This window comes from Castor canadensis, chromosome 4 (assembly GCF_047511655.1).
Source record: "Castor canadensis chromosome 4, mCasCan1.hap1v2, whole genome shotgun sequence".
NCBI lineage: Eukaryota > Metazoa > Chordata > Mammalia > Rodentia > Castoridae > Castor > Castor canadensis.
The window spans coordinates 119,416,902-119,433,421 of record NC_133389.1 but is presented as its reverse complement, the minus strand read 5'-3'; the positions used below and the strand labels follow the sequence as shown (position 1 = coordinate 119,433,421).

The window sequence follows — 16,520 nt, the reverse complement described above, 5'->3', positions numbered from 1 at the left end:
GAGATCTCTAAACTAAAAGCTATAAATCACCAAAGAAAGAAATTGAAAAAGACATTAGAAGATGCAAAGACCTCACATGTTCATGGATCAGCAGAATTCATATTATGAAATTACAGAAATTGGTCTACAGACTCAATGCAATCTCCATTAAAATCTTAGTGACATTATTCACAGAAATGAAAAAAAAATCCCCAAATCATGTGGAAGCACAAAAGAGCCCAAATAGCCAAAACAATCTTGAATAAAAAGAGAAATGCTGGAGGTATTACAATACCTGACTTCAAATTATACTACAGAGTCATAGAAACAAAAACAGAATGGTACTGGTACAAAATTAGAGATGCAGACAAGTGGAATAGAGTAGAGGACCCAGAAATAAATCCAGGCAGCTACAGCCATCTGGATCTCAACAAAGGTGGGTGCAGGGCAAAAGTAGAGGGTGATGAAAGAATGAAGTTGACTGAAGTACAGTATATGCATGTATGGAAATATCACAATGAAGCCTCTGCAATTAATGTACACAAATAAAAATGTTTTAGAATGAACAAAAACATACACTGGAGAAAAGAGAGTCTCTTTAACAAATGGTGTTATTTTCAACTAGATCCTTATCTCTCACCCTGTGTAAAAAAACCAGTCAAAAGTGAATCAAAGACCTGAGACTTTCAAATTACCAGAAGAAAACAGGAAAAAACACTTTAAAATACAGGTATAGGCAATGACCTTCTAAATCAGACTCCAATTGCTCAGGAAATAATAGCAAGAGCTGGCAAATAGTTTTGCATCAAATTAAAAAGCTTCTGCACAACCTAGAAAAGTTTCCAGAAAAAAGAAACAGCCTACAGAAAGATATTTGTCCAACACAGATTAATATCCAGAGTATATAAAGATCTCAAAAAATTAAACACCCAAAGAGCAAATAGTCCATTTAGTAAATGAGCTCAAATAGTTCTCAAAAGAAGTAGTACCAATGGCTAATATATACATGAAAAAGTGTTCAGCATCCTTATCCATCAGAGAAATGCCAATCAAAATGACATTGAGATTCCATCTCCTCCCAGCTAGAATGGCTAACTCATCAGGAAAACAAAAAACAAGTGCTCATAAGGATTCCAGGAAGAGGAACAACTATACATAACTGATGGGCTTGTAAACTAATCCAGCCACTATGGAAATCAGTATGGAGGTTCTTCAAAATCTAAAAATAGAAATAACACATGATCCAGCTATACCACTTATGTGTATATATCTAAAGGAATACACTCATGTTTGTTGTGGCACTATTCACTGCCCAACACTGAATGAATGATAAAGAAATTGTGGTATACATAAACAAAGGACTATTATTCAACTATAAGAAGAATGAAATTATGTTGGTTGCAGGAAAATGGATGAAACGAGATTATCATGTTAAGTGAAATATGCCAGACTCAGAAAGAAACAAGTTTTTTTTCTCATATAGGGAATCTAGATTAAAGAAAAAAAAAGACATGAAAGCAGAAGGCAGACTAATTGGGAAGAGAATAGGAAAAGAGGGGAGGGAAGATGGGGAAAAGAGAGGGTTATGGTAGGTGAATGATATAAGCAGGTTATTTGCATATATGAAAATTATCAAATTGAAACCCATTATTTTATATAATTAATACACATTAGTAAAAATGCATGTGCAAAAATGAAAGAAGGAAGGAAAGAAAAAAGAAGGGAAGAAATATAAAATCAACACTCAGCAAAGCACACAGTCTCTCCTCTCTTCATATCTGAAAATTTGGGTTGAAAGTTAAACTATATATGTGGGATTGTAATGAGGGGTTTAAATGAATTTATATTACAAGTAATAATGCAATTTATAAGTATTAGCATTATCATCACCATCAATGCTGTGATATTGTTATTGCTTATTCATGGATATTAAGGTTTCACTCCTGGTGAAATTATTCTCTGAGGCTCTGTATAATCTTGGTAATTTTAAAGACAATTAAGGATCCTAAATTTTAAGTTTTCTACAGCTTGAATGGGTACATAAGCCAGAGGCATCTAGTGAGCATTTTCTGCAGTATATAAATTCCACAAGTCCTATGTTTAACAAGGGACACATAGATAAAGTATAATTAAACATCATTGCTTATTTAATTGTCATATAATTTTGCCTCAGCACATGGCTAGTTAAGATTTTTTGCTATATTTTTAGGAAAAAAAAATACTTCGGCTCCCTTTGAAACAAGGGCATGAGGAATGCACTCTGCAGGTGACATGTGCACATGGATGGGAACAACCACTTGGATGGTCTGCAAGCATCTCTGGTCCGCTTTCGGGCACCTGCCACTCAGAAAACCCATAGTTCACTGGGTCCAAGTCCAGTAGCTAAGAAGGGATGAGAACCATAAGGCAATCATTGGAAGACTGCCCAGGGAGGCTCAAGTCTTTAACAAAACCTCAAAACCATAAACCTCCCCAAGTCTATTAGGATCTAAAGATTCCTTCCTGGGATTCCAAAACATTGTAAACTCACAATATTTCTGAAGTGGCAACCTAAACACTTATCCATTACCATTTCAAAAGCATCCAGGAAAAATGCAGCTTTTGCTCCACCAAATTCTGGCATATTCTTTAAAAAATTTGGTTGCAAAATTGCAATTTAGGTAGACTAACATTTTTACCTGGTGTGGAGAAGAGAATCTTTTTTCGTATGTCAGCCTACTTCCTTCTAAGGAAAAACGGAATCCTTTTCTTCTTATGCTGTCTTCAGATTCAGATTTTCGGACTCCTTCTTCCTTCTCCTCTGCTCCAGATTGTTCTTTCTGTTTCTTTTTCTTTCTTCTGTTTTTCAGCTCTTTTTCACTCTTGGAGCTCAACTTTGATGCTACTGAAGAACTCTCTGAGAAAACTCCTATCCCGCCAGCACCACTGAAGTCTCTGGATTCAGCAGAAGCTGCTGCTGCTGCAGCCTAGAGTGGCACAAAGTAAATATTAACTGAGCAGAAACTTTAAAAAAGTTATTTATGTACTGATTCACTTATCTTTCTTATAATGAATACAATCTTGAAAATCAATTCTCCATTTTGTTCTATTTTGGAAAGCAGCATTTTCATTAGACTATTCAAAGAATAAAATCAACTATGTGTAGAATATGACACTGAATGATGAGCAGCTTTAAGCACTGGCCTCACATTCTAATCATCTAGTGCTATGAACAAGACATTCAGTATTACAATATTTTTTCTATTATTTAAACACTATTTTAAGAAGAAAAGAATTCAACGTTTCCCATTTAAACTTGAGAGGTATTTGTTTTGCATCACACTTCCACTTGACAACAAGTCAAGTATTCAGCTAGACTGAATTATTGAATTTAATACAGTCAAGTATTCATTTTAGTGAACATTTTTTGACCTAATTTGAATATTTCCCATTTCCATGAGTGAATGCACAGCAATACATATTGCAGATTAAGTATTATGAATTCCCACATCATGGCAACAGGGGAATTTGTAAATCATAATAGTACAGTTTTTAGAAAAACTACAGTGTTCAGCATTGTTGCTAGTACCCCAGTATATTTTATTATTTGCTTGGCCTTTATTGCATATTTAAGGACAGTCAGTGACAGAAGGGAAAAAAAAGACAGTAATAGGCAATTGGATTAGCAAATGCCATTGAATCAAGCTAGCATAATTAGAAAAAGTTCCCTTATTTTGAGAACTCAAGTCCAAATTAAAGGATTTACTGTGTAAGCAGCAAAGAAAGTGAGTGTTTTAGTGATTTTCTGATGTAAACCACAAATGTGCTTTTACATACTTCATATATAGGACAATGAATTTTGTTATTCTAAAGTCTTTGCCTTTCCAGACTCTATGAAATAACGTTCTATGAAATTGCCTTCTTAGTTTGACACAGTGTTTTGACTTTTCTCACCTCTACTGACACTGTAATAAAGAAGCAACTGTAACTGAATTCCTCTTCCCCAAAAGATTGAGAAAATAGTTTGACTGAGGGCATATTGGTCTACCTGGTTTATGAGCTTCAGTAAATGAGGGTGTTAATAGTTAATCTCTGCAAGGGGTCACCGGGGAGGAAAAATGTCAATAAATCAATTGTAATTCTCCATGTTTGATGCCATTCATATTGACAGTAATCACTGAAAGAAAGTCATATTCTCCCAAAAACCCACAGGCTCCTAATACTAACCAACACACATACGACACATTTCTAATGCCATCTGCCATGGCATCATCCTCAACACTTAGGTCAGAGAACTGAGATGAACAAAACAAAAGTCTATGCTTTCTAACTTTACCTGAGCTTCTTCTTGCTGCTTTTTAAGCTGTTCAAGCATCTGCTGAAATTCCGCCTCTTTCTGTTCTGCCTCTTCCAAGGTGGCCTGATTCTGCTCCTCATAGGCCATGGCCACCACAGCCAAGATCAAATTTATTAGGTAGAATGAGCCCAAGAAAATGACCAGCACGAAAAAGATCATGTATGTTTTCCCAGCAGCACGCAGCGTCTGTAAAAATAGACATTTTAATAAATTTAATGTAGGATATTACAAGTCCACACTCTAAGCAATAAAGTATTCTACAGCATTTCTCTTGATCTCTATATTTCATGCTTCCCAGAAGAATCAGTATGTCTTCTCACCAGTTGATAAAGGTTTTCCCAGAAGTCTTGAGTCATGAGACGAAATAAGGACAAGAATGCCCAGCTAAATGTGTCAAAGCTAGTGTAGCCGTAGTTGGGGTTTCGACCAGCCTTCACACAGATGTATCCTTCCGGACACTGGCTGTAATTAAATTAGAGGAAAGACAGGAAGTCAATAGCTGTAAGTCTGCTAGTTGACTTTTCTGTTTTTTCTATTTTACACAGGCACTAAGGAAAGCCTAGCATTTAACTGTGTAACCTGTGAGCTTGTTTATATAATCATACACTCTATTAAGTTTATTTTGTGAATTCTTTAATGATTCATAATTATAAAGTTATATTTACCACATATCCATATAAAAGTGATCATATCCTTGTTAATTTCTGGGACTTAAAGACATGCCCAGATAAAATAAGCCTACAGGGAAACAATTGATTTTCATTGAAGATGTGGTAGTGAAATATTCAATGTGTGTTCATTGAAGTGTGTTGAGTGTGGAGTAGGACAAAGAGGGGAAGACACAAGGAGAAAATGACAGTATGCAGTGAGGATTTCACAGAATAACCTTAAAGATCAAGCAGATGGGACTTTAACATTGTGCCTGATACTTGTAGACTGAATGACTTGCAAATTTCCTAACCTTGCTAGGCTTCAGGCACCTAATATGAAAAATGGGCTAATAATAGAATCTGCTTAGAAAATTCACAAACATTGAATAATAAATGTATGCAAAGTAGTTAGTATAGTAGACACAAGGCATTAAAATATCTATTTTGCTTATCATTGGAATCTGGATATAAAGACAATACAATTTTAATCATAAGATCCAAATGCAAAGGCTATTATTATTTTGGGAATTTTGCTAAAGGAATTATTTACCAATTACTAATTACTATTTACTAATTTACTATGCCCATAAATTATTAGCTGTACAAAGAACATAAGACTTTTTTTATTATTCTGTGAGTTTCCCAAATAGCAAAAGTAACTATTTCTCTGAATTTTCCTAGGTTTTGTTCTATGTACAATGCTTCATAACAACAATCATTAGTATGATGTCTATTATAATAATTAAAACCCTACAATAGCTACACATTCTCTAATGCAATACTTACTTATCATATAAAAAAACTAAATCAAGGAGAAGTGACATGATGTAGTATATTCAAAATATGAATCTATGCATACTGTCTAGACCACACTCTTCATTTTTGTGCATTTTGCTAAAATATGCTAGACATATAGTCACCATGTTGCATACAGTGACATTATTCCCAGAGATTTTACACTTTAAGCCACAGGGATCACATTAGCATAAATGAAATGTCATACTTATACAAGGATGTGTTTATGAATTCTATTAACATAAGCTTCTTATGTAAATGCACTGCTTTTCTCTCTATTTTTCATTGAGCTAATTTGGAAGATTAAATGTGACCTGGTATGGAAAAATAATCACTGCATATGAGTGTGTGAAAGAGGTGAGAATCTACACTTATTCAGGCTATTCTGAGAGTCAGCGTGAAGTGAAATTTATGGAGGGTTTTGAATGAGGAGCGAATGGGGGTTGGTGAGTGGGAGGTGCAGATTATTGAGGCTAATGGAGCAGTGAGGACTGAGAATCAGTAGGACACACAACTTACCCTGCATCTGAGCTGTTGCCACAAAGCAGAGCATCATTTTGCCCTTCCAAAAAATAAAAGTGACCTATTAAAAGAGCAAAGAACAACAAGAATCATTAAAAAGCCTTTAAAACATCATGATATTCAGATAGTAAAGCTTCAAAATATGTCCAATTGTAACAAACCAGATAAAACATGACTAAATGAAAAGATTTTCATGATACTTGAATACTGAACAAATGTAAAATGTAAAATTTTTTTTACTAAATAAGTTTTCAGAATATCTGTTTTTAAAAGAAGCATTTCCAGAGGGAATAACAATGATGGCATCCTCATATCAGCATTTATAGCAAGTATAAACTCACACTGCGTGGGTTACTTCAAGAGGGAGCTGTGGCTTAGGGTTGCTTGCTTGGCACAGTGTGGGAGAGAGGAAGGCTTGATGCTTCTAGGTTTATCCATGCAAATGACTTTTATTTTACAACTGTTTTTTGCTTGGACTTAAAATAGATTAAGAAATTTTTTATCCTGCCAATGTTCACTTAATCTCTTGTGAGACATGGGCTTAGGTGTTTGTTCCTTCTCAGGATGTTTTGGTCTTCTGCTTGGTTTCTGTCTTTCAGATGAACAAAATTAATTCTTTTCCTTTGACAATATATGTAGTTTAAGTATGTCTCATTTTTATTTTTAGAGTATAACACATAACTTTAGTAAGTTGTAAAAATATTCTCAGGAAATGTGTATATATACACACAAAATGTGTATTTATATATTCACCTATAAAACCAAACATCCATATAAACAAACACAAATATACCTCACTCACAAACTTGTTACATTATTACTTAAACATTTGAAGCACTTTATATAAGGATTGCTTTAAGTGGTCGGGTGTAGTGGTGCACGCCAGTCATTCTAGCTACCCGGGAAGCAGAGATCAGGAGGTTCACAGTTGGAAGCCAGCCATGCAAAAACTTGAGACCTTATCTAAAAAAATAACTAAAGACAGAAAGGGCTTAGTGTATGGCTCAAATAATAGAGTGCCTTCCTAGCAATCATGGTGCCCTAAGATCAAGTCCTAACCCCCACCTCCAAAACCCCCCATGCCCTCCCAAAGGAGTACTTTAACAGAATTTGTAAAAAAAAAAAAAATTAGGTTATAATTTAAATTCTTACATTAAAAATTCTTGATTTTTATAGATATTAAAACAATCCACTAACATGATATCAAAAATATGTGTGATTGTTTTTACATATTTAGGAGACTTTTTCCTCTCTTAATCAAGAATCATTTTCTAAATACAAAACTGGATAAAATGAGAACAATTTTGATGATCTGATTGGCTAAAAAAATTAAATCACTTAGGCATCAGAAAGAAGCAATAGATGAGCAAGCTAGAAAACATGCTTGCCAAAATAAAAGACAAAATATTAATATACTTGATAACTTAAGGGGTCCATATGCATTCCTTCAAAATACTTCCAACTGATAAAATAAGGGGTAAAAATATCAACAAATAATTTATGTGTTAGAAAGCATATAACTTTCCAACGATGCTAGCAAATATATTTGAAAAATTCTCAGCCTTAATAATTAGGGAACAAATAAAAACAGTAGAGTATATTTTTTGTTCTATTAAAAGATTTAAAACTACAGTAATAGTCAATATTCGTGAGAATTCAGTTCAATGGCCACTGCTACAGGGAGAATAATGGTATGACCTCTCAGGAGAGAAATTTGACACTATATTTCTACAATCTTAATCTTAATTGACCCCTTCCCAAAATGCCATGAACAGAAATCCACCTGAAGGAAATAATCTGAAATAGTAAAAAGATTTAAGGGCAAAACTTGTCATCATCAGTAATCATAATATTAGTAAATGGGAAATCCCATAATTAATGGAATGGTTTATTTCACTTATTCATCTATCCAATGAATCTTATCTATCTCAAGCACAAATCTTCCTAAGAATGCTATTTTTAAAAAAGCATTATAATGTGAGAAGTGATATAATTTCATACACTTCTAAAAACATGTAGACTATGAAATATATCTCTAAATGAATATCCTAGTAGAGAATGGATGATAAAGAGAGTAGTAGACTTTTGCTAACCTAATAGTCGTGGAGAGGAAGGAGGTCAGGTTACCAAATGACAGAGGGACTAGCCTCAGTGATAAGAAATAATGCTAAAGTATATAAGCATCATAAGCTTATTCTAATGTCCATGCCTAAAATAAAATAAACTCACACTGATAAATAACTATAATATAATGACAGACACCAAATGAACTAATTAGAATAAAGAATAAGTGAATGACCAAATCAGGATTGCTTAACTTTCTGATGACTACATGAGTTTTGATATCACCTTGGTAAATGATTTCTCTATTTCCAGATAAATCATCTGCACTCAATATGTATGCTGAGTCAACAAAATAGGTCCAAATTATTTTCCCCAGTCTTCCTCTTCCTAGCAACACATTTCAGCATAATATACTAAAGAGTTCAAGTTGCTAGATTTTTTATTAGATGTGTGAAAACTCCTGACCAATGCCTGCCAAATAAATATTTTTGTTTATGCAGCATAATATGTAACTGCTTTGGACACTGGGTTAGAAAATAATAAACTACTTTCAAATGAAAATTTTTATCATGCTAGCTAACTGTCAGATAAGGAAAAAGAATAAGATATCATTTGATACCCTTATAACATGTACTAAGCTACCTTATATTAGTCTTAGACATTTGGTTCACATCAAATATGATAATTTCCACCATATATGGTTTTTAATATTTAAAAGACTAAACAACATAACGGTAAACAGAGTATATCTTACTTTTATCTTCAATATATTCATCCCAGTTAAACATGCTCACTGTCCTATTGAACATGGTACCATTCCCATCCAATGAGTTATTAAAGAAGGAGGTGATATTTATTTCAAAGGAAGAATTGTCTGGAGGCCACTGCAAACATTTATTCCGCAGGTTGCCCATGAACAGCTGCAGCCCAATCAGAGCAAACACACTCAGGCAGAACACAGTCAAGATCATGACATCTGAGAGCTTCTTCACTGACTGGATCAGGGCCCCCACAATGGTCTTCAGGCCTAGAAACAAAATCAGAAGGAGGAATTTTAACATATGATTCAACAGCTACTTTACCAACAAAAATATCATAAAGTTGTCCTGGAAAATATAAATGTCATGCAAAATGCCAACAATATTAGTTTTATGTTTGTGACTGAATAACATTTTCATGAAAAGCCTGCTAGCTGGTGAAAATGAATGGAAGCAAACTTGCATGTTCATTACAAAACTGAATGGAAACAAACCAAATGTGTTTTCTAAACACTCTTTAGAGCAAAAGAAATAATTCTGTTATTCATGCTTAAATAACCTTATGTAAATATTTTGCCTTTATTTGCAGATGTCTTAGTCTATAACCCATTATTGGTTTTTTTTAAAGCCTATATAAACAGAGTGCGAAATCTTGAAGCCATTGAATTGTGAGGTTATATATTTGTGAATTGTGAAAGCTTGAGTATGGGTCAAAACAAGGAAGACATCTGAAAACTGAGCTCCATGCAGCACTCATGCTATCCCTTGCTTTTCATCTAGCTCTGGTTATAAAGATTGCCAGTTTAGGCAGAACTGGTCAAATTTACATATCTGGGTGTCTCACATTTTAGCTTCTATGCAGAAAGCTTGATGTTATAGGATGCAAACTAGATAGCCTGTTACTGTAAGCACCTCATGCAAAACTTGTTAAACTCAAAGGCTGATTTAGAACAATTTGAAAAAAGCAGCCAGTAAAAAGCAAAGAATAAAATCCATCCAAAAATGATGTAACAATTCTTGCTTTTTACATAGTTGTTTGCAATATGCGCCAAGCAACAAGGTTTCTGCCACAAAGCTGTAATTGTAGCACCAGTGTAGCTAAAGTCAGCCTCGGTGTTTAACCCAGCTCTCACCTGGAATGACTGAAATAGTTTTCAATGCCCGGAGAACTCTGAATGTTCTCAACGCTGAGACATTGCCCAGGTCCACAAACTCTGTCACATATCTGTAATAGGGAGTTCACACACAAACACAATGACAGAACACAAGAAAGAGTTGGAGATAGAAGAAGCCTACTACCTTATACCAGTTTCTTCTTACCTGGGATTACAGAAATAGTTTTCAAAGCTCTCAAGACTCTGAAAGTTCGAAGAGCTGAAACATTGCCTAGGTTTACAAATTCTGTTACATACCTGTAGAATTAAATCAGAGTTATTCAGAATTTTGGGAAATCTAAGTCTATGTTGGTCTTTAATTAAGACCTTTTCAACTTCAGCAAGTGTTGCCATCAAATTTCTCAATTCAGAGAAGAATGGCATTAATCATAATCTCTATTATCTGGGAAGTTTTATTTCATTACTTTACAGCGCTAACTGAAACCAAATTATGATAGTTCCTAATTTCTCCAAACTGAACAATTTGATTAGAAGAAAATAGTCTAAATTCACATGATAATGAAGAAAAATGCTTGATTTGTCAAGAGAAGCCACAGAGAAATGTAGTCTAGGCTCTCATCAATGATTTACTCTTCCAGAATGAAAATGTTTGAAAATACTTACGCAAAAGTAATGACTGTGAAATCCAACCAATTCCATGGATCCCGCAGAAATGTGAAGTCTTCTAAACAAAAGCCCCTTGCAAGTATTTTAATAAGTGATTCAAATGTATAAATTCCTGTAAAGGTGTACCTAAGAAAAAATAGCCATGCTCACAGTAAAGATCTCATAAGTAGTTTACAAATGTACTTATTATTATTATCATTATTAATACTTTTAGTACCAGGGACTCATGCCTGTTAATCAAGTGCACTACCACTGACCTGTACCCAGACTTATGTGTACATATCTTAAAGATGGGTTAAACAACAAACATACATTAGTCTTCCTATGATACATAGCTTAGGAGTGCCTAAGTCAAAAAGTAGCATTAATTCCTAAAAGACATTCTCAATGACTATAAATAAATGAATACTGTACTTTCTATAGTAATTCACTTAAAAATTTAAATAATATCTTTCTATATGATGCTATTTCCTGAAATATACTAGTTTTCAATCTGATTTAAATAAAGGGTTATTAATCTCCAAGTGAATGATGTATTTGCATTTCATAGAATATACACCATTAAAAGCCAGGAAATGTAGACTGCTAAAACAAAACTGTGATAGCCATGAGAAAAGGAATACACAAATTAAGCATAATTCTGTCAGTAAATGTTAGTAATCACTGGTATTCTTCCAGCATATAAGATTCATAAGAAAGTTTAAGGGCCACAGATATTTTTTTTTTTTTTTTTAATTTTACTTTTGATAGTACTGGGGTTTGACTCAGAGCTCCACTGTTGCTTGGCAGGCACACTGTCACTTGACCCAGGCTCCCAGTTGTTTTGCTTTCAGTTATTTTTTTTTATGTAGGGCCCATGTTTTTGCCTGGCTTACCTCCTCTGTAGTTGGGAAAACACCACACTAAGCTTATTACTTAAAATGGAGTCTCATTAACTTTTTTTTTGAGCCACAATTTTCCTGATCTCCACCTCCAGAGTAGCTAGGATTATAAGAATTAGCCACCACACCCAGCCTAAGGCTGCACATACTGGCAGGCAAGCCAGTGTAGTCATTTGAGTAACTGAATAAGCCACTCACTGTGAGCTTTGTCCTAACGGAAGTTAGTAATTGAAATGAATTCAAAGCAGTCTCTGGGTTAGTGTAGCCAGCATGATTTGTTAAACTGAAAAGGTCTTAAGATATTAAAGTCATAATTAGAAATATAAAGGTTTGTCAATACTGAAAAACAGTTCAAAATTTTCTACTTACTCCACATTCTTTGTCCAATCTGGAGGGTTACTCATCGTCATAAATACACAGTTTGTAAGAATTGTGCACATAATGAGAACATTGAATAAAGTAGAAGAATATTGTTAAGGAAGACAAGTCCAACAGGAAATTCTCATTTCCATGCACTCCCATGCTCTCACTACCATTAAGTGTAAAACTTTCATGCTTATTATTTATTCCACTTATTATTTTATCATTGATTTCTTTTTTCATTATATAATCCAACAACTCCACATAGACTATATCTCTTCGGGCTGTCAACATTTTGAGGCTGTTTAGAATCTTTAGTAATTGAAAAGATTAAATGCAAGCAATGAGTTCATTAGTAAATAATCTATTAATTTAAGTTTTCTAAATGACAGACTAGACTAAAGAATAAAATTAAAACTCCAGCATGTAAATAAACACTAGCAAAAATTCAACAAAAGGATTCAAGTAGTTAATTAAGTGCACTATAACATCTTTCTAAGGGTCACACTGGAATAACATCTCATAATAAGGTCCTTTCTAAATGGAATGCATAATATGCTATGATTGTTCATAAAATATTTCCAAATTGTGGGAGAAGATGATTGGTGTTAATAGTGGCATTTCTTGGGTTTTAACAAAGGTCAAATTACTTATTATTAAGTTTCCTCAGTCTTGATTGACTTAGTTATACAAGCATGAAAAATAATCTTTTCACAGAGTTTCTAAGGGGACCAACTTAATGAAAATATATTAAATCTCCTCCACCTTAGTGTTCCTGGTTACACAGCAGACAATCAACAAATTGCTTTCTTTACACCTAGATAATAGAGAAAACACTGCTTCCAAAAGACGTCTGGTTTGATCATCTTATATCCCTCTTTTCCTTTGTAGTTATAGCCTTCACTTTCTTTTACATTGGAAAGAAAAACAGCAAAAAAGCATTTAAGAAAATATTCAGTGGTCAAATAATTGAAATTACTTACATATTTTAAATAAAGCATCTTTCAAGTATGTAAAACAGCATTCTTTATCAATGAGTATTTGTACAAAGTTATAGAAGCCTTAGAAATGGAATAAATGCTACTCATATCTTAATCTCACTCACATTACTTACACAAAACAAAACATCAACACAATTTCAAGTGCTGTTCAGTTGGAAAGGGAGGAGGCAATGTTGTGTTAATCTGGAAAGGCAGCTTCTTTGCACCTATAATTAATTTTAGACATAGCAAAAACTGATTTTTTTTTCTTGGATTTTAGCAACAGTGTTACAGTGTCCACCTTAATTTTCAGCTTATTCAGACTCATCTGCATGGAAATAGTTATAAGTGAATGATGTGGCTTAGCCCAGTGAGGGCACTACAATCTAGACAATACAAGAAAGCAAAATTTTGAAGAAGAAACATGTAGTTATCTTTTCAGTTAAAAACAAACAAACAAAATAAAATAAAAGATGCCCTCCCGTTAGAATATAAAACCAGAAGTTTCTCTGTGCCTTCTAGGCCCTTTAAGAACACATAACACCCCCAGCAGATGGACAGCATTCTAATTCATGGTCACCAACCACAGTTGGTCTTCAATACAGTCCTATGTTTTTCTACTTGTTTCCACCTTGTACTTCCCATAAGGCTACTTGTTTCCACCTTGTACTTCCCATAAGGACAATTTTAAACATTCTCTACTTCCTCCAGTCTCCAACCTTCTTCTTTTCCTTTCCATTGCAAGTTAATGACTTTATTTTTCCACAGAGAGAAAAGATAGCATCAGACAGCACAGTCCAACTCCCAACTGGTAACCTCTGTACAGTGGAACCTAATATTTTCTCTGTCTTGTGATGGTGGGAATGTTTTCAATCTCCCCACCCATACTCTGAATACCTTTCACTTTCCAGAATACTTCAGCAATCTGTTATCTCTTCTGTCTCTTACCTTTAGTGTCTCCCACTCCTTTGGCCTCTTTCTATCAACACAAATTTGCTTGTACCTCTTCTATCCCAGGGAAAAAGGAGATTCTCCCTAGTAACCCACATCCTCTTTATCTGCTTATGGCCCTACCTCTTTTCTTCATTTCACAGCCAAACTTTTTAAAGGAACTGTTTGTCTCTCTCTTGTTCTTATGTATCTATCGCCTTTCTAGCCTGCCAATTTTTCTATCTAATGCTGAAAACCCTCCATGTTTTGTCACAGAAAAACAGAAGGATCATTTTGAGCTGTTGTTTGGCTTGCTTTCCAGCAGCACTCAACAAGCTGATCCCTCCCTTTCATTAAGTTCATTCCTTTGCTTGTACAATATTCCAGTTCTCTGGTGTCTTCAGGTCTTGGGGGCAGCATTTTTCTGTATCCCCTTTTTGACAAGAAAGACATGGAACACCTGAACCATCTTCCTCTTCTGCTGTCTTTGTTAGAGCTCATCAGAAAAATAACTCCAGGTATCATCTCTATACCTACCAATATGAAACACTTCTCTCCAAGAGAAATTTATCTCTTGAAGTCCACACACTGTTTTGTCCACATGACATTTGCACTTACATGTCTTCTCAACATTTCAAAATCATTTAAAAGATTTTGAAATCTGAAATTGAACTAATTTTTTTCATCCTATCCCTCTGTTCCAGCTACATATGGCTCCCTTGACATCTTTGCATTCTGTAATGTTCCATGATCTAGACATGAATATAGGAGCCATCTTGGAGTTCTTCCTCTCCCGAAATCTCTACCTTCAACTTAGCACCAACTATTGTCAATTCTGCCAGCTATCTCTAGATTCAATCCCCAATTATCTATTTCTTTATTACTGTATTATTCAAGTGTCCACAAAAACCACCATTAAGTCAAAAAGCCTTACATTAATGCAGTTTCCTATAAACTGGTCTTTTCTGAACCAATTTTTGGCTTCTTCCAATACATTCTGCACACTGTGCCTTTGTAAATGTAATTTACAAAATTACCTTTGTAAATGTAATTTGGATTATTTTGGTACTTCTCACTGTTAGAATGATGATCAAATGTCTTAACACTGAGGCAAGATTTAAGAGATCTGACCCGTCTATTTCTTTAGCTTCACTTTATTTTCTCCTATTCCACTATCTCCATTTCAACAATTGTGTAATAGTTTTAGGTCATAGAATGTTATAAGTGTGGCACGTGCACTTTCTTAAATCAGGATCTTACAAATGCCACCTCTAGTACCTGAAAATTCTCTCTGCCTTACTTTGGCCTAGTCATACTTTTTTTAGTACTTAGACAAAAGCTTATTTTCAATAGCAAGCTGTTCACCATAACACCAGACTATTTAGGTCTACCATTTTTATGTACTTATAGCACCTTAAAGTATTTCTACAATGACAAACTCCACATATATTGTGTAAACAAATTTCTACATTTTAAAAGGTAGAACATAGAATAAATATAAAGGGAAAATTAACAGCCTCATTTATGTCACATAATAGACTCAGCCATAGTTTTGTGATTTTTAAAAATTTCTTTTTATAATACTAGAATCTAATTAAATGTAATAAAGTAACATATTTCAATATTAACAATAGAAATAATGATTATTTAGTTACAGATAATAGGGGATTATGCTAAAGCATTGCTTTCCATATTGCATAATTGTTATTTTAATAGTATACTATATACTTGAGTTAAAAATTATGACAAACACTAAAAAACAAATACAAGTATTTTGCTTTTAGAATAAAATAGGTGATAACTAGATTCAGGTTGGCACACTTTATACATAATATGTATCTTTGAATAGAATGTTTCAAATCTGTTAACTTTTATTAATAGTTAACTTACTTCATCAGTCACATACTTTTAAAATTTCTGAATTTTGGTGAGTGGTAGGGATTCAGCTAAACAACAAATATTCAAATATGAAAAATATAAGTATGAATTTTACACTGATGACAGCACATACTAAAAAACATAGAAACTATACATCAAGGCAGATTTGAAAGGTCTAAAACTAGTGGCAAAATTCATACATAATATATTATTTTAAAAAATATACAGTCTAAGATATAAACTAAAGTACATTTTTCAAAAGAGAAATGTATATTATAACAACACTTCTTTAAGAACTTAGTTTATGTAAAATAAAATAGAAGCAGGTGAACCTTATATAACAGCAAAAGAAAGTCTTTCACTCTATCAATTTCTTTATGCCAGTGATTAATAAAGATGGATTGACTTACTGACTGATACTAATGTACAAGTTGGCAAACTTAAAATATTTCTTATGCACATATGTCAAGGAAAAATGTTTTCAAGTTTATATGGAAAATGGTTGTGTAGCTTGTGATGTGGAGCACTGCCAAACCTCCCCTATAACCACAAGCCAGGGTGAAGCAGCATGAGCTTCAAGGTCACTGACCAGGAGTCAAATATATC

At 33.8% G+C, this 16,520-nt stretch overlaps 1 protein-coding gene across 4 annotated transcripts in view; it reads right to left on the bottom strand.

Moving 5' to 3' along the window:
- Positions 1 to 16,520, bottom strand: part of Scn2a (sodium voltage-gated channel alpha subunit 2) — a 167,314-nt gene that overhangs the window by 71,442 nt on the left and 79,352 nt on the right. For all 4 annotated transcript variants that reach the window (XM_074070999.1, XM_074071002.1, XM_074071000.1 and 1 more), the window contains exons 4-11: positions 12,136 to 12,226; positions 10,883 to 11,011; positions 10,238 to 10,329; positions 9,101 to 9,373; positions 6,280 to 6,343; positions 4,636 to 4,777; positions 4,295 to 4,501; positions 2,658 to 2,945 (exon numbers count right to left, since the gene is read on the bottom strand). In XM_074070999.1, coding sequence (XP_073927100.1) covers positions 2,658 to 2,945; positions 4,295 to 4,501; positions 4,636 to 4,777; positions 6,280 to 6,343; positions 9,101 to 9,373; positions 10,238 to 10,329; positions 10,883 to 11,011; positions 12,136 to 12,226 — 1,286 coding nt within the window. The remainder of the gene's footprint in view (positions 1 to 2,657; positions 2,946 to 4,294; positions 4,502 to 4,635; positions 4,778 to 6,279; positions 6,344 to 9,100; positions 9,374 to 10,237; positions 10,330 to 10,882; positions 11,012 to 12,135; positions 12,227 to 16,520) is intronic.